Source organism: Arachis ipaensis, chromosome B6 (assembly GCF_059453495.1).
Source record: "Arachis ipaensis isolate K30076 ecotype BB chromosome B6, ASM5945349v1, whole genome shotgun sequence".
Lineage (NCBI taxonomy): Eukaryota > Viridiplantae > Streptophyta > Magnoliopsida > Fabales > Fabaceae > Arachis > Arachis ipaensis.
This window is the reverse complement of record NC_142441.1, coordinates 131,582,654-131,607,391: the sequence shown is the minus strand read 5'-3', so window position 1 is coordinate 131,607,391 and position 24,738 is coordinate 131,582,654. Positions and strand designations below refer to the sequence as shown.

Below are 24,738 nucleotides of genomic sequence, written 5' to 3'. Positions count from 1 at the left end.
TTCCTGAAGTTATTATGGCCTTGAGTATGTTGTGGAACAAAACCTCCACGCTTAAAGTTTTTGCCCCTTAGTGCAAAATTCCATCCTTGAGTCCTCTAAAAAGGCATCATTTGACTTCCTTTCTCCAATGCCGGCTTCCTCACACACTCCTCAGCCATCCTACTCTTATTCACAAGTTTAGAAAATATCCTAATCTCCATCGGTGCAACGGAGCCCAGAATGTCACTCCGAAGGCCTCCCTCATATTTTATACACTTCCATTCAGCAAAATCCTCTGGAGCGCCTTGACAAATGCGAGAAAACCGGCACAGTTCTTTGAACTTGTTAGTATATTCAGTAACAGTCATCTGGCCTTGTTTTAATTGCAGCAACTCAAGCTCCTTGGTGTTCCTGACTGAACTGGGAAAGTACTTTCTATAGAATTCTGTTTGGAATACTTCCCACGGTACCACAGCACCATCTGGTTGCATGATACGCCGTGTTCCTTGCCACCAATACTAAGCTTCACCTTGTAGCTGATAGGTCCCGAACTCGACCCATTGTTCCTTGGGAACTTGCTGAGCCTGCAGCTCTCGCTCCATTGCTTGGAGCCAATTATCCACTTCAGTAGGGTTTGAGGTCTCCTTGAAAGCCAGAGAGTGCACTTTCAGAAAAGAGGCGAGTGTCATAGGACCCTCCTCCATGTTGTTCCCATTATTCCCTTTACTCATTTGATTATCCAATGCCTCGGTTGTCGCTTGCATAGCCGTAGCCATATTTTCCAAGGCTATAAAGTCTATAGGGTTGTTCCCTGTCGGTTCAGGACTAGCATTGCCTAATCTTCCTCTACCTCCCCCTCAACTGCGTCCACGAGGTGTCATCTGGTTTCTATACACACCAAATAAGTGATATTAAGTTAATCAGTCTCAATATCGCAAGTCTAGTGCTTCAAAGTCCCAAATGCATGCTCATGAACGTTTATGCCAGATATATCAGTTAGATATCCTAATAGCATATAGACACACATACAAAGAATGCACAAAAGTATAGTCAGTCCGTCTCTCAGGCTCTACAAGAACGAACTGCTCTGATACCATAATGTAACATCCTTCCACACAGAGCTTTACGCTTAAGTTGTAAAACGGAGGTGATGTGGTATTACGACCTCTAAGATAAAATATATATACATATAATAATCGAAAGAACATCGTATACTAGGAGCCTTGAAGAATAGGTAAAACAAAATCACGAAATTAAAAGCGCAACGCTCAAGAATAGGGATTACTCGCGTACGAAGAAAGCTAAGGTTCATAAACACATATATACAGAAAACAAGAATAGAGGGTCAAGAGTACAAAATAACAAGCTCCTAACACATACATACATACATACATACATACATACATACATACATACATACATACATACATATATATATATAACCCACAATCCAAAATACATACATGAAACCCTAGCTCTCCATACATCTCTAAGAGGTACAAAACTAAAACAAGTCACTAGGAGAGTTCTATACATATGGTCATATACAAACATAACACAAAATAATGTCCCAAAGATCCACTTCGCTGTTAAACTCTAGACGCCTATAGAGGTGCCTCTCGACCTACATCTGAAAAACACAGATATCCATATGGAATGAGAACTAGGGGTTCTTGGCATGGTAAAAGTGCCGCATACATAAGATATAAGGTCCCGAAAAAGCCAGAGGCAATCTTAGAATGCCGATACCCAGATATAAAGCTTAAAGAACTAAAGTAGAAACCTTAAATCAAAGTAGTTTTCTAAGGATTCCTAACTTAACCAAAACTTAAACCTAAACCCTTAATCCTCCTCCTTTCCTCTAATCCTCCAACACCGGTGAAATCGCACACACAAACAAGTAGACAATGGCAAACATAGGTAGAATACAAGTACTGCAAATAGCAAATATACAATTAACATAGTAATTTCAATTAGGCATTCTCAATTAATGCACAAACAAGCCATTCAAACAATATGCACATGATGCATGCCTATCTTATGGCTAATGAGTCTCATCTGTCGGTTATCAAGCCAACCCGACAAGTCTGGCTGCTAAACCCTAGACTATCTCCCGTTGCACATCCCCAAGAGTCTATGTATAGCTTTTTCTTATATATAAAATCTACTCATTGAGGGTATCCAACCTGGGAATTTATACGTGCCCGGTCACTCTTACGACGTAAGGTCAACAGAGTATCGAGTCTCGACCTGGAACACGTGGTGGCAAGCCACGGTACTTTATCCAGGAATTCTCGTATCTCAAATAAATAAAGAGCATAAGCCTAAAAAACATTCATATTCATTCATAATCATTCTACAATCATTTATCATAGCCATGGCATCACATTATACTTCACTTCTTTACACTTTTTATACATAATTAATCACTTTTCAACCTTACTTTACCCCCCCAAGTTACCACCTTTTCTTAGCTTCATCTCGTTACTAGGCATACCACTAAGATCTAGGGCTAAAAGAGTAAAACTAGAGGTTTAAAAGTTTGAAATTATGTTTTAAAACACAAAATTTATTTTTGCTGAAAACAAGGGTCACGCATACACGTGGGTGTGCATTTTTCCTTCCTCGCATACGCCAGCACCTTGCTCGCATACGCGAGATGCCCAACCCGAAAAGGTTGGATGCGTTGGGTGCAGATGGTCGCGTACGCAACCCCTCAAAAATCACTACTCGTGTACGCAAGTACCCTGCTCGCGTATGCAAGATGCCAAACCCGATAGGGTTGGTCACGTCGCGTGCAGTGGTCGCGTACGCAAGACATGCAGAATGGCAAAAATATTGAATGCTGCAGAATTTTTAGTTTTGCACTCCAAACTTTCGACGCGTATAACTTTTTTGTTTTAAAACATTTTTCATTTATTCTTCAAACGACATAAACTTAACGGACCCAATTTTCATATGAAACAAGTTTGAAACAATTTGGGGGTCCGGAAGCCGAGTTATGGCTTGCCGTAGTTTGGCCAAAAATCATATTTTCACAAAAGTTTATAAACCTCTATTCTTACCAAAACCAAACTCAAAATCAACCTGCCATACACAAAAATAGCACCATAACACACCATTTATGGCACCACAATCTCCACATACTACCACAATCAATCATACCTCAATATTACACACTCTCATACCTAAATTCCTCAATTTAAGCAACAAGATCATTAACAATCCATCATCTATTCATATTCATTATTATCAACTTGTCAATCATCATTCAATCACTATTTAGCATTCCATTTCCATCATAAACAATAACCACCAATAATTAATCAATCTATATTAACAATCATTATCAAAAGTACTAAGCATTTAACATACTCTATCATTCCAACATATCCTATGGTCATCTAGCCTAAGTTTTCACAAGACATTATTTATTAAATACGAGAAACCAAAATCAAAGCTTGGCCGATTTTTCTTGTATAACCCAAGACAACCCACTTAGGCAAGATTGCAAGCCCTTAACACCAAAATTTAGCAACTAGTACCAACTCTAACTTCCAATATTTTCAATTTGCTTCATATCACATATATATACACACCTAACATATTTTATCACATATACATACCCAAAATTCAATACCCAACACACTTAATCAAAGAATTAACTAGTGTTCAAGGATTCTCACCTTACCCAAGCACCAATGAAACAAGATTAAGCATTTTTTTCAAGCTAATCAGATCCTATAATATAAAAGAATCAAAATCTCAACACCCACTCTACTCAATTTTCAAAAATCAGGAAAAAGTAAGGCTAAGAATGAAACTAAAGGTTCCTTACCAAATTATGCACCGAATTTTGTAGAGCTCGACGCCGTGGATGCGTGGCCGCAAATAGTACAGCGACCGGGGCTCGGAGTAACAAAATATGGTGATTTGAAGTGGAACCAAGGGTTTTGTTCTCTTTCCCTTGTTCTTGAGCTTGCTTCAGCGTGATTTTGGCTAAATGGAAGAAGAAGAATGATTCTTCTTTAAGTCATTGGGTTGATTGGTTGGGTCTTGGGATCAATATGGGCTCGGTTTGACCCATTTGGGCCAATCTTGGGATAAATTCTTTGAAATTATTGTCAAAATTCTTATTTTAATTAGCTCTATCTTATTAAGCTATAAAATTCACATTTCTAGTTTCTTTTATTAAAAATTAATTTATTGATTAATTATTCACTAATTTTATAGAGTTTACAAATGTTATGTTGTATATTTTGATGGTAAAATTTATAATTAGTCATTGATAATGATATAAAAAAGAGATAGAATGGGATAAGAAACGGGGAGATAGAAAGAAAGCGGGAAGGACGGGAGAACTCTTTAACTTTAGAGAAAAATATTTGATTTCAATTGCAATAAAAAAGTGACATGTGACACATTTTACTTATAATAATATATATAATAGATTTGATAGATTATGATTATTCCCTCAAAAAAGAAGTGATCTTTTGAGTCAAATTTTTTTAATGAATTACATATATTCATACATAAATACATGATAATAGGGTTAAATAATTTAGAGTATCATCAAATATCACTCTTGTAGAGAGTTTTAACAAATACTTTGAACTTTGTAAGTTGGCAAATATTTTATAGAACTTATGTAAAGAGCTCCATTCAATGGAACTACCAAAAATATTTATAAATTTATCTCAATTTATTAATTTATATTTACACATTTTTTGACAAAATCTTTTATATTTTTAAAACAAATCTTAACCACCGTCACTCTCAGACATTACATTTGTAAGTTGGCAAGTATTTGATAGAACTTATGTTCATATACGCCATTTCTTATACATCAACATTTGTTCATCGGAATCTAAGCACAGCCATCACCGCCATTCCCTAGACATCAAGGTCTTGCCGTTCAAAAATGGTAAACTCTTGGCATCTTTTGCACTTGTGTCGAGCGACGATTCGCTGCCACGTTGGCAATTAGATTGGGTCAATTTGGAGAATCTGAAAGTACTTTTAAGGAACGACGATTATGCTGAGTTAAGTAGTAGCTCGTTCGTGTACGTAGGTTCGAACACGAACGACGACACTATTTACTGGGCAATCGGCATTTCCAGTGAAAGTGCTTTGGTTCTTAAATTGGAGGACTTGAAGTTTTGTTTCGTTGGGTTTAGAACGCTTGTGGTTGCAACCGATTGAGTTGAGTTCAGAGCCATGGGCAATTTGGTTATTACCGGTCATGTAGGTTGCTTTCTTCTTATTGATTCTTTTTTTGTTTTTTAAAGATACTAAGCCTTAATTTTTTTTAGGTTTGGGCTTAATTTTTAAATTTAAAAAATTTTGTTAAAAATATGTAAATATAAAATAATAGGTTGAGGCGAATCTATAATTATTTTTTGCAATTCCATTGGATAGAGCTTTCTGTAAAAGTTTCCTAGAATACTTTGCCTTATAAATTTAGTAGTTCTTTCACTTCTTTGTCTTCGTGCTATTTGTTTGCATTATTGCATAGCAAATTACTCTAGTTTTAAAGTTAAAATTTAGTCCCCTGAGTCCTAACCACAATGGAGGTTAACCCTATTAAGATTAAGATTTTATTTAACAGGTCTATTTTATTCTTAAACTATAACCTCTTCTTTTTAGTGCTAAGCCAAAGGTTACTCTGATCCGATTCTCACCTATTCAACTGGCATCTCTCAAAATATTGCCATAGCCATTGACGGCACGAGCATGGATGGGAAAGGCGTGGACGCTGCTGCCTGCTAGTTACCTTCCATCGGGAGCTCTCCGGCGATGGATGATGACACAGCTACTGAGGCTGATTGGTGCAAGGACAAGGCGTGACGCGTAACAACTGCGATGGAGGACGCGCGGTAGAGATGCGGCGAGGGGAGAGCTGCACGCCAGGAAGGGTGCCTGATGGTGGCGCAATAGAGATACGACAACGGCACAAAGTGCGGGAGGAGATTGACGGGAGGAGAAGCGTGAGAGAGAGGACAGAAGGTGCGTATACGGAGTGGTTTGTGGCTTAGGGTGACAAAACTAAATTTCTCAAATTTCAAATTTCAAATTTAGAATTAAAAGGGAGTTCATAGTTGATCTCTTATACTTTTTTATTTTCAATTTTAAAATAAGTTTTTTTGAGAAGTTGGTTGCATATAGAGTTGGTTACCTATATTTTATCTAGGTGTTTGCTATGGTGCCTAAAAGATATTGCCTAATTGCTAAAATAGGTTAAATAATTAATTTTAAATTTAAAAGTATAAAAGTTAAAAAAATTTAAATATTTAAAAATTATTATAAAAAGTAATTTAGGTAAAAATTAGACACCAAACAAAAGGCACCATAGAATTGGTCTTTTATCTATTGCAAATTAATGTTGCTTGATAATTTTTGCATGACTTGCATGTTGTAGTAACCGACCTGCCAAAATTATTCAATAGCTGAATTTTGCATAATCACGAAATTAGATTGCCAAAAGCCCAAAACTATTGTGAGCTCATTATATAAATTTCAATACTTACTCTCTGCTAACATGAACTTACAAATATATGCCTGTCTTAAAACTCCATTTTCAATACAAAGTAATAGGATAAGTATTTCCTAGTGTGGTACACGACTGCACGTAATTTGTTGAACACTAAACCTCATTGCAAAGTTTACTAGCTCCTAAATTGTCCAAACAAGGACTCTAAAAGAAAATAGCCTAAAAATTATTATTTGAGCACTCCAAAATAAAGCAAAATGCCTAGGGATAACGATTTGAGCATTCGACTTGATCCGACTTTTCCCATTTTAAAGGTGATGGATTTTTCAACCGTTACTTAGATTTTGGGACGGGTACAGAGAAAATGTGATGATAATTGTTTGAAATAGGATGGATACAGTAATGGTCACCCATCCTGTATCAGTCCCAAACACACACAAATGAATGTTTGAGATATATTATTAGATTTAATTTGATAAATTTAAACGTTTTTAAAATTGCTTTCAATTAGTAATGTGAGGCATTTAATTATATCTAGAATTTATATAATCTTTTTTAGCATTTTGTATTTTATTTTCATAGGCTATAGATTATATTTCAGACAATGTCATAAAAAAAAAGGCCAAGTAATATAGATTTGTGGCAATAAATAGAATATCTACGAGTAATGAGACAAGTAAGGGAGCAAATCTTTAATGTTCAGGGCAGGTGTGGCCGTGTGGGTATTGAAATACCCACTATATTTGATTTACAAATTTTATGGTCACTGAATTTGTTTGCCTGAAAATTGAAGAAACTATTTTAACTCTCAAGTGTTTCTAATAATTTTAGGTAGAAGTTAAGGTAAGGGACGGTAAAGCTGTCAACATTCACATGTTTTGTAGCCGCCGACCAGGTCTTATGGTCTCTACAATGCAGGCTCTGGATAACTTTGGATTAGATGTTCAGCAAGCTGTTATTAGTTGCTTCAATGGTTTTGCTTTAGACATCTTCAAAGCTGAGGTACGCTTCTTTATCCATTGCCAAACTTCACTTTCTTACTTTTTCTTTAAGTTTTATGTTATATGATGCTTGGACCTAATTTTATTGAGGTGTAATGCACATTGTGTCTAATACTAACAGTGTTAATTAATCCATGTACCAACCTGGATTGTTGAAAAGGCTTGCAATGAATTCACTGAAATCAAAGCAGTTCTTAATTGGTAAATGGAATTACAGAAATGCTAATAGTGATTGCTGTTGTAACTTACAAGCAGGATCCAAATAAATGTTTACAAATTATAATTACTGTCTGTAAGGCATTACTGGGAAGATCAAATAGCAGATTAGCTTAATTTGAAGGTTGAAGAGTTGTCTTGTGATATCTTGTCATGACTTTTAGCAAAGCAAATGATGTCACATTGTTTTTTTAAGTCATGGATTATATCTTGTTTGTTTTATTTGTCTGTTTATTTTGGTCATGGAATATTTTTCTTAAATTTTGCTTCCTCAAAATGTGTCTGTTTAATTTTTAAAATAGACTTGCTACAGAAAGTTATCAGTGCCTTAGTTGTTTGTTTTTAAAGGGATTTCAATCCTCACTAATTAAATAACAGTGCATCACAATGGGTAGACCTTCCATACTATGCTATGATTGGTGGTCCTCGCCCAGATTCCATGTGAACGTGATCTAGTAGAGTTCCCTAAACTTTGACTGTTGTTCTCAATCATCCCTACAACCACGACGATGAATTATCAGTTTGGGACATTTGGGGCTTTGTTTAGGATTTTATTTCAATCGTAAGGGCTAGATTGAGTATTTGAATTTCATCTCTATATCATTTAATCGTTACCCAACACACTCACTTCACAGTAGGAAGGTGGAATCCAACATGTCAGGTAAATGTGCCGAATAAGCATTCCGGTGACAGAGATCATTGTAGGGATAATTGAGATCCATTAACTAATTTGGAAGTTCTAATTGAAGCCAATAAAATTGTAGGAGTTAAATTGAGTATTGGATCAAATTTTAGAGTCAAATTGAGATTTAACTCAAATTTTAATCCTCAATAATTAAATATAACAGTGCATCACAATGGAATAGTTGCCAAACCGGGTATCTCCCCTGGTCTAGCCACTCGATTTTTTTTGGGTACCATGATCATCTTGGAGAGAGAAGTTGATAAACCCGACGTCCAGATATTGATAACTCGTTTTCGGATCTCCTTCTCAGCTTTCTTAGATTTTTAGCATGAATGAACTATTATTTCTAATTATAAAATATTAGAGTATTAATAATTTTAACAATAAAAAATACATTAACTTGATATTTATTAAAAACTGAGCTAGTTCTTTTGGTAGTTAAATCGTACATTTTTTCTTTGATTTTTTAAACTTGACGATTTTTTTATGTATATCAAATTAATTTTCATGTTTTATAATTAAAATTGTTCACACTCAAATATTTTATGATAAAAAAACTTTGAGTGATCAACTTACTTAGAGAGACGACAAAGAGAAGATCACTTGCATATTTGGTGTTAGTTCTTGGCAGTTGACACGTATGTTGCTTCCACCCAAAAAGATCTTTAGGTTTAGTATTAGGCAACTACTTCAATAAAAATGTCAAAAATATTTTTTTATGATGATCTTTATTTAAAAAATATAATTTATTTGTATAATCACACTTTAAATAAAAATAACACTTTTATAACATATAAAAATAAAGCTCTACAATTTATCATTCAATAATCAAAGTAAAGTATCTTCACATAATGATAATCATAAAATTTTTATTGAAGTAGTCCCCTATTATATTATTCTTCGCTATCATGGTTGTTTTACACTTTTACTTGAAGTGTCTCTTAAAAAAAACAGTATGCACTTTTTTTTTATTGAAATAAAATATGAAGATTATACTAAGATATAATTCAAGACAAGATATTATTTCATAGTGTGTGTATGATATTTCTGTAAACAATAAAAATAATAAGTAAAATTGAAAAAATTGAGATTTTTAACTGTATTAATTTTATTTGAGAGTTTTTATGCGTTATAAAAAGGTTAGGTATAAAATTTGAAAAAGTAATTATTACCAAGGTTTTGAAAACCGAATCAGACTGGTCGGTTTAATTAGATTAACCAGAAATCAATCAGATAGTCGGTCTGGTTTATTTATAAGAACGTCCTATAAAAAATTAATGAAAAATCGGTCGAATTGATAGTTAACCGATAAATCGGTCGAACCGTTCGGCTTTTAGTAAGTTCCGGTTTCCCCAAGCCACAAAACGGCGTCGTTTTGACGCTGGGTAAAAAAAAAAATGAAAAAAGGGGCTGAGGTAAAAATAACGTTGCTGGAGCCATTTCCTGAGTTTGTAGTCACCCCCAACCCTAAATTTCTCCTCAACCTTCTTCCCCACAAACGCCACCGTCACCTCCACCAAAGGCCGGAGTGAAGCTCACCGTCGCGTGTCGAAGCGTCACCGTCGCGGATCGAGGCAGCTCTCGCGGATCGAAGCGTCACAATCACCGAAGCATTGGCGTCGTCTGGTCCTCGGCTTAGCATCGTCGTGGTTGTCGTCTGCTTGTCGTCGTCACCAAGCGTTGGTCGTCGTCTGGCTCTGACCTTCTGTGTTCTCCGCCTCTCCCACGGTGAGTGCTTCACTGTTTTTGTTTTTCAATTAATTTTGTGTATTTGGTGTTGGTGACAAAAACTGTATGAATTGGGCAGATTTGAGTTCATGGGTTTTTGGTTTTTTCAATTAAATTTTTATTCAGTGAAGAATATAGGGCAGATTGGAGTTCACAAATTCAGATGCAGAGTTCTTCTGAGTTCTTGTTCTGTTGAGTTCTTCTAAGTTCAGTTTTAGAATTTTGCTATATAAATTAAAATTCTGCTCTCTTGAATTTTTATTTGAATTTTGGTATTTTGAATTTTGCTTAATAAATTTAATTCTGCTCTGTTGAATTCGGCTATATTGAGTTTTGGTGAATTAACCAGATGAATTGCTGAATTTAATGATGTTGATTGTCGTATGAATTGATATATTCGTCTGGATTTTGGATTGCTGTCATTTTGAATTTAGATGGAACAGCCACAAAATGGTCAGCATTCACAGCAATTGATATTTTTCTAATAAAATCAAAATGATTGGTAGAAAAGATGCTTGATCCCTGTATAATCAATAATCTTGAGAAAAGTAGAAAGGTTATTTGTAGTTTATCATTAAGAGAGAACTTTTATACAGGTCAATAAAACTAGACTCCAAAATCTTTCAAATCAGAGAACTTAAATTAGTAGCATTATAGATAGAATATAGATAACATAAAATGCACCCAACAAAATTTCCAAGTCCATTCACTAAAGTATTGAAGACAGCACAAAACCAAATCTATATATAATGTCATTGCAGCAACTCACAAGGACCAACATGGTAATAACAAACTAAACATGGTAAGATATATGTCATTAATATTGATTTCTTATTGAGTTTTCCTCCTATTTTATTAGATGGAGGAGACATGGAAGTTGAGGTGGATATTGTAATTGAATCCTCAAATACTTCTTTTGGTGGTACTTCTAAAAATGGTGGCTTTGGGTTACCTGTTTATGATGGAGACCGGAACACTTAATGATGATTATAACTTTTGATGAGTAGTGTTTTTGTTTTGTTGAAGTATTGTTTGTTCAATGTTGTTTCTTTTGGTTGCAAAACATATTGTGTTTGTCATTTATGTGAGTCTTGATTTTTTTTTTTGGTTATAAACTTTGATATTTGAAGTTGTTAATGACTTTTTAATGATAAATTATGGATAATTTATTTTGTGAAATTGTTAAATTTTAAATTTTATTAGTTTAGAAATTATTGAATTTAAACTTCTAAAATTATATATTGAATTTTTTATAATTTTACTCTATATTTAATTAAACCGGTTCAATCACGGTTCAACTCCAGTTAAACCATTGAACTATTAAACCAGTTATTCGACCGATTCGATGACTGGTTCGGTTCTTGCCACCTTGATTATTACTGAGTTTTAATTTATCCTTTAATTGTCTTCTTAATATTTAAAAGATTAACAAATTCAAATATATATTATTTTAAAAATAAGACTATAAAAGTATATTTTTTTATTAAAATTTATTAGAATTGAGTGTATTTAATTTGACATTCAAAGTTAACTTAGGAGGTGAGAATTATTTTACTCTTATAAATATCATATCATCATAAATTACGGTATCCCTTCATAAACCTGTATTTCAATAGGTATATTTTAAAAATAAAAAGTGGCATCAATTCTTATATTTTATTTTATTTTTTAGAATTTTGATTTCTTAAGAAAGGTCTTTAGAAATTCTTATATTCATTTTGGAGGAAGAGTGATTATTCCTATGTATTAATTTGTTACCACAAGATACTTCAAGAAGAGAGTAAAAGGTATAAAAAAAATATAGTAAAGTATCGTTTTTATCCTCAACGTTTGGGGTAAGTCTTATTTGTGTCCCTAACATTTAAATCGTTCTATTTGTATCCTTAACGTTTATAAAAATGATTCAATGTTATCCTACTATCAATTATACTAACAAATCAGATTATATTTTTCAATTATTCTCAATTAGGTCTTACTTGGATGTGTTCGATTTTAATATTACATATACTATTTGTGTTTAGATTCAATTATGTCCCTAGAAAAGTGAATTATGTAAATGTTGTAGGGATTAGTTTCAACATTTGATGAGCTATTTTTCGGAGTAGATCATCGATTCTATTCAAGACATTTGTATTCTACCTTCAAAAAGAGATTTTTAAAACTCAAACTAAAGCACTCATGATGTGTAATTGACAGCAGGATAACATTGAATCACTTTTACAAACGTTAGGGATACAAATAGAACGATTTAAATATTAGAAACACAAATAGAATTTACCCTAAATGTTGGGAACAAAAACGATACTTTACTCAAAAAAATATTACTGAATAGTTATCAAACAATTTGAAGTATTTTATACTCCTAAAAAAAGATGATAAATCACTCAAGTGCCAATCAAATTTTAAAAAAATTAAGAAATAATTTGCCTAAAAAGTAACTTAATATTAGAGAGTAAAAAAAAAGATTTTCTCAATACATTGAACTTACGAAAATTAAAAAAAAATTAATGTTTATTTTATAATTTTTTATAAAACTTCTCTTTAATAATATTTTTAAATAATGCTCATACAAACACTTATTGGCATGACGTTTTAAGAAAAAAATCCAAGTTAAATGATGGACCATTGTTACATGGCAACATTTGTGTGGATACTTATAGCGGTCCATGACAACACCAAGATTAATATTTAATAACTAATATAGTAATGAAATGAAATATATGATTTGGACAGAGAGAGAAAGAGAGTGAGTGTAAGAGAGAGAGAAAGTGCGGAGGGACGCCGCTGTTTCCATCCCATTCCCCACTTATTTTTCCCTCGCCATCACTTCACAACTTGACACACCTCAGTCAAAGCCGCCACCGCACACTCACCACTCACCTTTTTTCCTCCCTCTTCTCAGGGCCCCCAACAAAACGACAGTGTTTCAAAACCCTAACCTCTCATTTATTTTCTAACACACTCCAACAACTCCATTCTCACCCTCTCAACAAAGCTCCTTCATACAAGGTATCTATAAATTCCTAGAATCTTTCCCAAACTTTTTCTGTTAATGCGAAAAGAGTTTCTTTCGAGGGAAAAACGAAAATGGTTTCTTCTGCATTATATTTCGTTAAACTTCAATTGATTGTGTCTGTTATTGTAACTGAATTGAGTCATGGTTAATTCTTGCAGATCGAGCATTAAAGAGATGAAGCATTATTTGGCGGCTAACTATTGAATAACTTAAAGCATTATTGATATTTATTTTTCTTGATTTCATTTTCCAATTTAGTAAATTTGCTGAAATAACTTATTGTTAATAATCATGACAAGCGCTATGAACCTATGCGGTCATTATAACGGCACATTCGCTGCGGCTTCTGTGAAAGCATCTCATTGCCAATCTCACTTGTTGCCGTGTCGAATCGGATTCGCGGCGTCTGTTGCTGCGGCGGTTCCAATTTCGTCCTGTGGCGCAAGGGGAGGTTCTCGCAATAGGGCTGCATTTACTGTGAGCTGTTGCAAGGCAGCAACAGGGAGAGATGTTTTGGTTGAGGAGAACGACGTCGTTTCCGAAACGGAGAGGAGTTACACTTGTGTCATGAAGTTTGGGGGCTCCTCGGTTGCCAGTGCTGAGAGGATGAGAGAAGTTGCCAACCTCATAATTAGTTTTCCAGAGGAGAGGCCTGTGATTGTTCTATCTGCAATGGGAAAGACAACTAACTTGCTCTTATTGGTATTTTCTATTCCCTTTTCTTCTTTTGAAAAATCTTTATGGTAATCATGAACATGAAGCACTGATGAGTCTAACTTACATCTTTTAATTATTATTTGAATTTATGTTTATATTACTAATACATGAGTGGTACGGCAATAATTAGATGGAGTTAGTATGTTATCTTATTTATGATAAATCAACTATTAATGTTGACTTGTGTTTGTGAACCTTATACTTTTTATGTTTGGTTAGGCTGGAGAAAAAGCTGTAAGTTGCGGTGTTTCTAATGTTGATAACATTGAGGAGCTTAGCACTATAAAAGATCTGCATCTCAGGTAAGGGAAATTGATTTACTCAATGCTTTTTCCAAATCTAACTAGAATTTTGAGAAAAAAAATAAAAAATAAACAATAAAAAGATGTTTAAATTGACTACTACTTTCTCATTGGTATTCTGTATTTATTTACTCAGGACTGTGGATGAGCTCGGAGTAGACAGAAATGTTATTGCAAGTGAGCTACTTTCCAAACTAGATTAATCGTTGATTTGGTTGTATTTGATACCATTTATTTTATTAAACCCTCTTACAAGATCAAATTTCACTGATGATTCGGTGCTGCATTTATGTGCGATTCTAATGTGCTTATGGGTGTCAATCATGTATTTAAATAAAAGAGTTTATTTACAATACATGCTTTTATACTAGTTACTGCTTGTTTGGATATATAATTTTGTTTTGTGGTGTATGTTTTGGGAATTATGATATTGACATTCAATGCTTTATGAAGGTGTTGGCTAATTTAAAGGGCTTTATCTAGCACGATTGCTTTTTGATAATAACTCTGCCAAGAAATTTGTGAGGCAAATGGTGGTGTACCAATTGGCATCATGGATTGGCCATTGCATGAGTAACTTGGCATAGATTGGCATACTGGTTTTCTTTTATTGCATTGAAGCCATAATGATCATCATTGTAACAGGAAAAAGGAAAAACCATAGTTTGAGCTTGTTACATCTTTACGAAATCTTTATTTTATTACATCTACTTGTGTATTGAACTAATCGTGCCATTTACTTTCTTTCTTCTTAGTATCTTTGCTCAAGAAATTTTCATGTTTGAACTTGAATTTTTGCTGACTTGATATGTTATGTGGAAACTTCTAGAGCATCTTGAAGAATTGGAACAACTTTTGAAGGGAGTGGCTATGATGAAAGAGTTAACTCGCCGGACTCAAGACTATTTAGTTTCATTTGGAGAGTGCATGTCCACTAGGATCTTTGCTGCATATCTTAATAAATTGGGTGTTAAGGCCCGCCAAGTATGTTCTCCTTAATTGCAACTCATAAAGTTACTTCTGAAATGCTAATGTTGACAGTCCAACTATAGATCCATTTCATTGTAATTTGTTGATGAATGCTAATTTAATGGTTCAACAGTATGATGCCTTTGAGATGGGAATTATAACAACTGATGACTTCACAAATGCGGACATTTTGGAAGCAACTTACCCTGCTGTTGCAAAGAGGTTACACGGTGATTGGGTCTCAGATCCCGCGATTCCAATTGTTACGGGCTTCCTTGGAAAGGTTTTTGTGATGCCTTTCATTTTTATGTTTTTTCATCCTCTCTTTTGGTATGATAGTTTTTGGCATCGATACAATGGTTTGTAAAATTGGACATGCGATTTGTCATTTGTATTTTTCTTGTAGGCCCGGAAATCATGTGCAGTTACAACATTGGGTAGAGGGGGTAGTGACTTGACAGCTACAACAATTGGGAGAGCACTTGGGTTGCCAGAAATTCAGGTTTGTAATAAAAACTTCTGCATGTCTAAAGTGCGTTAGTGCCCTTAATTTATACATTCAAGGAGCTGTTGAGTTGACATGTTAATGTTAGTAATAATTCTGTTTATAGGAAGTGCAAGTGTCTGTTTTTTCTTGATAATGTAAAATACTAGCAGGAATTACTGCAAATTTTTACGAGTGAGAGTACATGAGTTTATTTTGCCCATTTATGATTGAATTGAGATAGAAAGGAAACAGATAATGTGGAGTTCTTTAAACAGGTATGGAAAGATGTTGATGGCGTTCTAACCTCGGATCCAAATATATGCCCACAAGCTGAACCGGTTCCATGTTTGACATTTGACGAGGCTGCTGAACTTGCATATTTTGGTGCTCAGGTATTGTTATATTCACCTACTTTGTTCTGTTGACAATATGCTATTTACCATTTCTCTCATTGCTATAAAACATTTATGGATTCTATTTAGTGTTCTTGGTTCTGCTTGGGGTTTAATCACATTTCTCATTGTTGTCATAAAAATCATGAGAAATTTTATTTTGTAAAATTTTATATTTATATATACTTCGCTAGGTTTAGATATAACAAGATTCATGATAGGACATTGTGGTTTTGACTGGCCCACGTAGCCTCCCCAATCTAGTGGAATAGGGTTTGGTAGTAGTTGTAGTAGTATTATATTTGCTAAACTAAGACAGCTTAGTTACATATAGGTCGGTTATTGTCGTTGTTTGTATATTTTTACTATTTGACATGATAGATCTTGTGATGTATTATGTAACTTCGCTAAGCTTGATTAAAGTAGAAATTTAATTCTACTAGTGTACAACTACGGGGTACTGGGTCCTCAAAATGGAGAAACTATGGAGGGAGGACCAATATACTAAAATAAATGCAACAATGTCGTTCAATCTCTCGACATATCAGAAAGATTCTATCTTCAAACTAACATGAAGAGACAGCAAATAACACCATAAATGCAATTCTTTGCCATAATTCTTGTCGGGGGCATAGGAACAAACTAGAAGATGCAGTCATTCTGCTTAGTCCCAACTCCCAATACACAAGAACCACATAACACAAGCAGCAACTTCTTTGAGTCTTTCTATGGCAAAACCTTTGGAAGGTATTGGCAGAAATTCAGAATCTTTCTTCTTAGCACAACCTTTGAAATGTATTGGAAGGACCTGATCCAAGGGGAAAATAGATACCAAATTTTCACCAAGAACTTAAAGCAATATATTATGAAACTAAAGTAGCTTCCATAATGTAAGCTAACTTGGCCATTGTTTGGAGTTAGACTTCCACATTTTATTAAGAACTGTGGGGTCCTGCGATTCTTCTGCATTAATAGTGCAATGAAGTTTTAACCTACAAATCCTGGGGCTTTGTTTTGTTGTTATACCAAATTTTCACTGGAGTATAAATTGGATGACATTGTTGTGAAATTTGGTGAACTTATAGGATTTGCAAAGTAATTAAACCATAATGAAATAAGTAAATAAAATATTTTATAGATAAAGTTGCAATTTTTCTTTAATTTAAATTTTATAACCACTTCTTCAAAAGTTATCTTTTATCAAATTCAGTTTTTTGAAATAACTTTTCTATAAGAATTCTTATCTGTTTCAAATTCATATTTGACTTTCCAGATCATTTGATTTCCTTGTCTTCTTGAGTAAAGGTAGTCTTGCTTTGCATCTATATTCTATACCATCATATGTATGCATATACAGTATGCTGTCTCCTGTGCTACAACACTTGTGCCTTCTGCCTTCTCTCTGATGTCTTTGTCGGACCTTCTTCCCCTTCTACCTCTTCCTCTATAAGTGGTGCATAAATGCCAAACTTCTTTCTTTCATGAAGAACATGTTATATCTTCCCTTTCTCTTTTTTCCCTCATCTTTTGGCAATAACTTGGGGAAGAGTCAAAAGCTTTCTTTATCTTCCTCTGGGTTTGATATCCATCTTACGTCACTAGATACCTGTTCCATGGCATAGTCCATATAACTCATTCAGCCTTGCTTGCTTCTTGTTGAAGAACTATTAATAAGCATCAGTTGTACAATGTTTCTATGATATGTCTCAAATTTGTAACTGAGGTCTCTATGCAAGGTATGTCATCAGTTATCACCTCTAAGAACTATCCTGAACAGCAGGATTAGAAGAAAAACATAAGTATAGACTGTATAGTAGTTCATTATGTGTAGCTAATTTTGAATGAGAACATAACAGTGTATTATTGTTGTAACTGCCTGGTATTCCTTGGTTAAAAAGGGAGGGGGGAGAGAGACAGGGGGACTTGCCTGCTGCCAAAAGAGAGGGGGGGAGGGGGGGGGGGGTTGGTTTACGTGTCATGTCTTTATTGGAGAATGCCATTGCCTAAAGAACTTTTTGGGAGTTTTTGCCTGCACAATTATGAAAAATAATTTATATGACTTCGCTTTGGGATATTGGAATAAGCTTGTTGGAAATATTTGTAATTTGCAGGTCTTACATCCACAGTCTATGAGACCTGCTAGAGAAGGTGATATTCCAGTAAGGGTTAAAAATTCTTACAACCCCAAAGCTCCAGGTACTCTCATCACTAAAGCAAGAGATATGAGCAAGGTTTGTGGAACATCTATACCTGAATAAATTATAAATACTATCATCTTAAGGATGACTTTGTACAACTATACTTAAGTTTTACTTTGTCCACCTACAGGCAGTCTTAACTAGCATTGTTTTGAAACGTAATGTGACCATGTTGGATATTGTTAGCACTCGCATGCTTGGTCAGTATGGGTTCCTTGCCAAGGTGAGAAAGCTAAAGCCTGCAGATCTGTCCTTTTATGTGATGAATACCTTCCTTCTTGTCTTCATATTTCTATATTTATGCAGGTGTTTTCAACCTTTGAAGACCTGGGCATATCTGTTGATGTTGTAGCTACAAGTGAAGTCAGTATTTCTTTGACGTTGGACCCATCAAAGCTTTGGAGCAGAGAACTAATTCAACAGGTGAGACATAGAGATGATCATCTCCATATCCTGTTGTTAAGTTACTTCCAATATTGTTGGTGTTACAGTGTTTAATAACTTTTTCCTCATGGTGTCATTTGACCACGTAACATACGCTACTTAGTGAGACAAGACTTGAATTATGTTGTATTTTACACCTATTGAAATATCCTTTCTCTGCCATTTTTGTATACCAGCCTTTGCGTAATTCTAATTGATTGTCAGTCCCTTAAGCAGGAACTAGACTATGTTGTTGAAGAGCTGGAAAAAATTGCTGTGGTGAATCTCCTACAAAATAGATCCATAATCTCTCTCATTGGAAATGTTCAGAAATCATCACTAATATTGGAGAAGGTTCTGTGTTATAATTATCCAACTTAATTGTGTTCCAAGAATTGTTGTTGTTTTGTTTTGATCCTGAGTTTTATTTTGTAATATCACTATCTGGGTCCTTCCACGTGAGCAGTCTCAAACTTATTTACAGTAGCAAGTTAATTTTTCACTTTCCTTTATTACTGATTGGCCTTTTATTGCAGGCCTTCCGTGTTCTTCGAACCCTTGGCGTCAATGTTCAAATGATCTCTCAGGGTGCATCTAAGGTATCCCTACCTTAAGAAAATGGTTTTTGTGTCCTTTTGACCCGTCTTTAGTGATCTAGAAATCATCAACCTTGTACATTTTTCATGCATATATAATCTTAGTTGGCATGAAACGGTGTTGACCAAACGTATTATGTCTTCAACTGGATAGCATGACATATGCACCAATGTTTTTTGGCTTTGTAGCATGGTGCTTTGTCATACTCAGGCTATGATTTACATATGTAAAAGTTATAACAGTATTCTAAATTCCTTTATTTATGCTCATACACACACATGGGGGAGGTGTAAGGGGTTTCTATAAACCCCTTCCAGCTTTAGCTGGTTCTTGAACCTGGATACACTTATTTTCAAGCGCAATAGTCTAACTTCATTCTCAAATGTTTTGTTTCATGTATTTTAACTTCGTATTTTGTTTCCCTGCAGGTGAATATCTCGTTAATAGTAAATGACAGTGAAGCAGAACAGTGTGTAAGGGCTCTCCACAAAACCTTCTTTGATAGTGAGCCCTCCCAGTTAGAAAATGAATGCATACAAGGGAATGGCTCTCATCCTGCAATATCATAGGGGAATAGCATACTTAAACCAGCAGCATATACGGGAATGGTTCTGTTCCTGTATAATATATGGGATTACTCCCAAATTTTGTTTGGATGAATTGGGCACGTTTGGTTTAGGATTTTTGGCGACTATTTTTTAGAAGCAGAAGATAAAGCAAGAGGAGCGTTAAGTTATTTTGTACTTTGATATTATTGTATTGTATGAATACTTCTTATTAAATTTTGAACGTTAAATTGTTTGGTTGTAATAAATAGGTTTAATTACTCGGTTGGTCTCTATAGTTGTGCGAAATTTTTAATTAGGTGTCTATTTTTTTCTTTTTAATTGAGTTTTTGCACTAATTTTTTTTTTTCAATTAGGTCCCTGTTGGTAGTAATTGGCTTAATTGTATAGGGATCTAATTAAAAAAAATTAATGCAGGGATTCAAATAAAAGAAAAAAAAGTATAGGGATTCAATTGAAAAAAAAATTGGTGCAGGACTTAATTAAAAGGAAAAAAAAATATAGGAATCTAATTGAAAATTTTACGAAACTATAGAGACCAATAGAGTAATTAAACCTAATAAATTTAGTAGTAGTTTTTCTCATAAAAATACAATTAAGTATATGGAGTGGGAGATATAGAGAGTGCGAAAATGAGTGTAAAGGGAGGGACATTTTTAATGAGTGTAAAGGGAGGGACATTTTTTAAAACTTCAAAGATAAAATTGTAATTGAGAACAAATAAGTGGTTACAAAATTTAAGCAGCATTATATGTATACATATTTTTTCCTTGTTTATAGGAACAGCAATCCTTTATTTGCTTCTAAGAAATAAAAAACAAAATTGTGATAACAAAAAAAAAAAAGACGGGTTTATTATGTGTTTTTACTTTCTCTTTTATTCAAATGATAAAAAGTTAGAAATGTATTCAATAATAACCAATGAATACAAAGTTACAAACTATGGAATTCGGGAATTAACATCAGAAGTGGGAATCTTCCAAAGGACACATCAAGTGAACTTAAACAAGAATTGAAAAGAGAACGGATACAGCTTAGAATGGAAGGGAAGCAGCAACAGTGCAAATGTGCAACACCAATCACTTCCGGTAGCTTAAAAAATATATGCAGATAAAGAAATGTTAGGGCCATTTTAGTCTAGTAATTTAACGATATTTTATTTTATATTTTTAAATATTACTGACGAATTGATAGTTAAAAATAATAAATTTTAATAGTCTTTTAGTATTTTTCGTATGCAATTTTTATTATTGATTTTAGTGATTGTGCGTTAGTAGTATAAACTAGCTTTACATTATCACTTGAAAAAAAATCATAAAAAAATTATTGATTAGATGCTTGCATACAATTTTTAGCATAACAGTGTTTATAAGTTAAATTCATTCCATGAATAGTTAATTTTTATAATAATTATGAATAGCAACTTTTTGGGCATTTTTTCATTTATAAAATAAAAAAAATTATTATTTCCCACAACATGATTTTTGAACTTTAATTTCCTAAATACTATTTTTTTTTTTTTATATTTAAGCAAGTTCGCCGGACCGCGCAAACTCCATAAAAATTGGCAAGTTCGCCTAACCCCGGCGAACTCTATAAATTTTATAGAGTTCGCCTAAACCCCAGCGAATTCCCTTTTTTAAGTTTTTTCAATTCCACTTTTTAATCCATTATCATCATCTCCAAATAGTATATAAATCTACAAACAGTATATAGGAATACACAAAAATACACAGACAACAAGCATAGCTTCTTCAAGGATTTTTTTAATTTAATAATAACAACTATTGTTATCGTCTCTAAAAATACATAGAGAATAAGTCATATTTAACAAAAAAAATTTTAATTATAAATTAAAAAATAATTATTTTCCAAAAATAATTTACTTCAAATATATCAACAATGGTAACGATTCTTATCGTTTTCAGAGTACATAAGAGTAAACAAAAAGTACACAAATAACAATCCTTGTTATTTTTGAGAAATAGTTATTTTTTTAATTTATAATTAAAAAAATTCTTGTTAAATATTGCTTATTCCGGTATACCTATACATTTTTAGAGACGATAACAATGGTTGCCATTGTTAAATATGGCTTATTATTTTTTTAATTTATAATTAAATTTTTTTTTGAAAAAACCATACTTGTTGTCCGTGTATTTTTGTGTATTCCTATATAGTATATACTGTTTGTAGATCTATATACTATTTAGATATGATGATAATGGATTAAAATAGTGCGGCAAACTTGCTTAAATAAAAAAAAATCGTATTTAAAAAATTAAAGTTCAAAAATCACGTTGAGAAAAATAATAATTTTTTTATTTTATAAATAAAAAAATCCTAACTTTTTGTTGGCAAGGATCATTAAATAACTGTAAAATACAAAAAAAAAAATTCATAAAATGAATAACTTATAAAATATCCATTTCTCTCCCTACAAAATTAAAATAACATATACTTTAATTTATTTTATCAAAATATCTATTAATAATAATTATAATTACATAAAACTTAGTTATAATTATTTAATTAATTTAAATAATAATGATAATAGTAAAATATTTATTATAATAAATTTCATTTATCTTAAATATTTTATGATATAAAATATTTCAAATCACAAAATATTTAATTTAAAATTTTTATATATTTTACGTAATATAATTTTTTTTATATATTTAATTTGTTATATTTCTAGTCACCAACAAAAAATGTTATATTTCTGAAAAAAAGGGAATGTCATTTTAAAAAAAAAAAAAATAGCCAAATACTTATATATAACGTGAGATAAGATTCACATCTTTCTGAACCCTGTTCCCCGCAAAGGTTTAGGGTTTCGTTGTTGCACATCACACTTTACCACAACGATGGCGTGCACGGTTGATTTCCGGTGCCTCGACGAGGGTTTCGGCGGCAAAACCTACAAGCGCAAGCGCGAACAGTCCCAACCTCAAGCTGACGCCGAAGACGGCATCAACACGAATACCAACGAAAATTGCGGCACAGTTTCAATGGACACCGACGAATCCGTTCCTCCACCAGCCAAGAGATCCGCCATACCTTCATCCGACGACCCGAACAAGCCGGTGTTCGGGCGGCCGACCTACGATGGAGTGATCGCCGGAAAAGTTTCGGGTCGGAAGTGGAAGCAAGCGAAGAGGCAGAGGGCTTCGTCGGTGCAGGTGAGCAGGAAGGGCACGACGTTCGAGGAGAGGGAGAGGGAGAGGATGATCAAGAAGGCGTATAGAGAGAGGATGACGGAGCTAAAGGAGGAGATTCGCGTGAACAAGGTTGAGAAGAGGAAGAAGAGGGAAGAGAGAGAGAAGAAGAAGCAGGAGAATATTTTGAGATCTGGTACCAAATTTCAGAAGATTACGAACCCTAATACGTTAAAGAGAATTGCCAATTCTAAGCAGAGGAAGCAGCTTAAGGTTGTTCCCGATGAGTTTCTCAAGAAAAAGTAGCAAACTTTTGTAATATGTACTTCTATTTGTTCCTTACCATGAGGATTTCTATATTACCTTGCATTTTGATTTAGGATGGTGTTATTGGAAGAGAATTTTGTAACAGTTTACTTACTTTTTTTTAATATATGAAATTAGTAATTTTTTGCTTCTAAGTTCTGCTACTAATTCGAGGTTGGAGATGCTATGGTCCAATACTCCAATTTGTTTTAATGCTTTATCGTTCTTAATTAGATGTTTTGTCATTGATTTAGCCCCTGTTTTGGGGTTGAGAAATTTTGGCAGAAGTAAGAATAACTATAAGGTTACACAACCCAAATTTTATTGATTTCCTTGTTGAATTGACCATGCAACAATCTTGGGAGAAGATAAAATTGAATGTGAAGAACATAGGTCTGTTTGTATGCCTTCTGTAGATGATCGGTGTCGATTCTGCTAAAAATAAAGGAAGATGAAATTCACACAAGTAATTTTCAGAATTTTTAAAGAATAAAAATTTATTGGAGATCAAAGTGCCTAATCTGAAGAAATTGTTTGAGGGTCAATTGGGGTGTTTACTAAAAAAATATACCCAATAAATAACAAATACATTTCACATGCATTATGCCTCGTATAGATTGAAGGAGAGTTCTACATTTCAAATTTCCTGAACTGAAAGCAACTTTGGTTGAGAAACTTTCTTAAGAGACTTCTTAAGCTTAAGAATTTAAGTAGACTGATTGTTTTTTCTCCATATTACAAAAACCTACACCTACACCTAACCCTTCTTTCATAACTGTTTGCAGGGGAACGTGAACAGAGGTGTTTGATGGAAAAGAAAGTGAATAATGTGGATAGGGCGTTCCATTATGTGTATAAGATGCAAATGCAAGTAACTTTGATATTTTGATATGTTTATGGCTGGTGTTGTTTTTGGGTTATATATGTGGTTGAATTTGATCTGTTCATTAGTAGTGTAGTTTCTTGTTTTGTGTTAAAAATGCTTTGGGTCTATTTATCCTTGATGACTATGTTGAGCAGGATAAATAGTACTCATTAGTTATTTTCTTTTCTCTCAATTTCGAGTTGAAATTGTATAGAATCATTTTAAAAAAATTCATTTCAAAATTTAGAGTTTAGAATTTAAAACTTAGAATTTAATGTTCAAAATTTTAGGGTTCAAAATTTTAGGATTTAAAATAAGATTTATACTTTAGAATATCGGTATACCTGATACACTTGAAATTCTTCCTATTATGTATATGGGAATATGAGGAGGGTTGGTGTCCAACTTTTTTGTCTCCTAAAATACTCTTCGTTATGTATAATTCATTGAACATGTTTTCTCTAAAATTTGAACCCAATATCTTTTAGTTAAATTATAAACCACTTATCATCTCACCTAATTCAATTTTGTTATTTTCACGACAATTTTTTCTGTTATTTTTATACGTATTTAATAAATAAAAGAGTGAATCAATATACACGTTATTGATATACTAGTTATTACATCTAAAGGCGCTAAA

The 24,738-nt window shown here is 33.5% G+C and overlaps 2 protein-coding genes across 8 annotated transcripts; both read left to right on the top strand.

The window, feature by feature from the left end:
* Window positions 1-9,794: 9,794 nt before the first annotated feature.
* Window positions 9,795-19,996, top strand: LOC107604858 (aspartokinase 2, chloroplastic). Of its 7 annotated transcripts, none has more exons than XM_088489616.1 (14): window positions 9,795-10,099; window positions 13,415-13,817; window positions 14,052-14,134; window positions 14,271-14,311; window positions 14,964-15,118; window positions 15,237-15,386; window positions 15,510-15,605; window positions 15,866-15,982; window positions 18,094-18,213; window positions 18,311-18,403; window positions 18,487-18,603; window positions 18,841-18,957; window positions 19,140-19,202; window positions 19,629-19,996. In XM_088489616.1, the coding sequence occupies exons 2-14, from the start codon at window positions 13,419-13,421 to the stop codon at window positions 19,767-19,769; spliced, it is 1,692 nt and encodes a 563-aa protein (XP_088345742.1). In that variant the 5' UTR covers window positions 9,795-10,099; window positions 13,415-13,418; the 3' UTR covers window positions 19,770-19,996. The 7 variants fall into 7 exon arrangements, with proteins under 7 accessions (XP_088345742.1, XP_016162050.1, XP_020960519.1 ...); XM_016306564.3 differs by having other exon boundaries at window positions 9,800-10,099; window positions 18,829-18,957; XM_021104860.2 differs by having other exon boundaries at window positions 9,801-10,099; window positions 13,274-13,817; window positions 18,829-18,957.
* A 2,562-nt stretch (window positions 19,997-22,558) lies between these two features.
* Window positions 22,559-23,388, top strand: LOC148562761 (uncharacterized). Its single transcript, XM_088489393.1, has one exon. The coding sequence runs from the start codon at window positions 22,637-22,639 to the stop codon at window positions 23,231-23,233; it is 597 nt and encodes a 198-aa protein (XP_088345519.1). The 5' UTR covers window positions 22,559-22,636; the 3' UTR covers window positions 23,234-23,388.
* The last annotated feature ends 1,350 nt before the right edge of the window (window positions 23,389-24,738 follow it).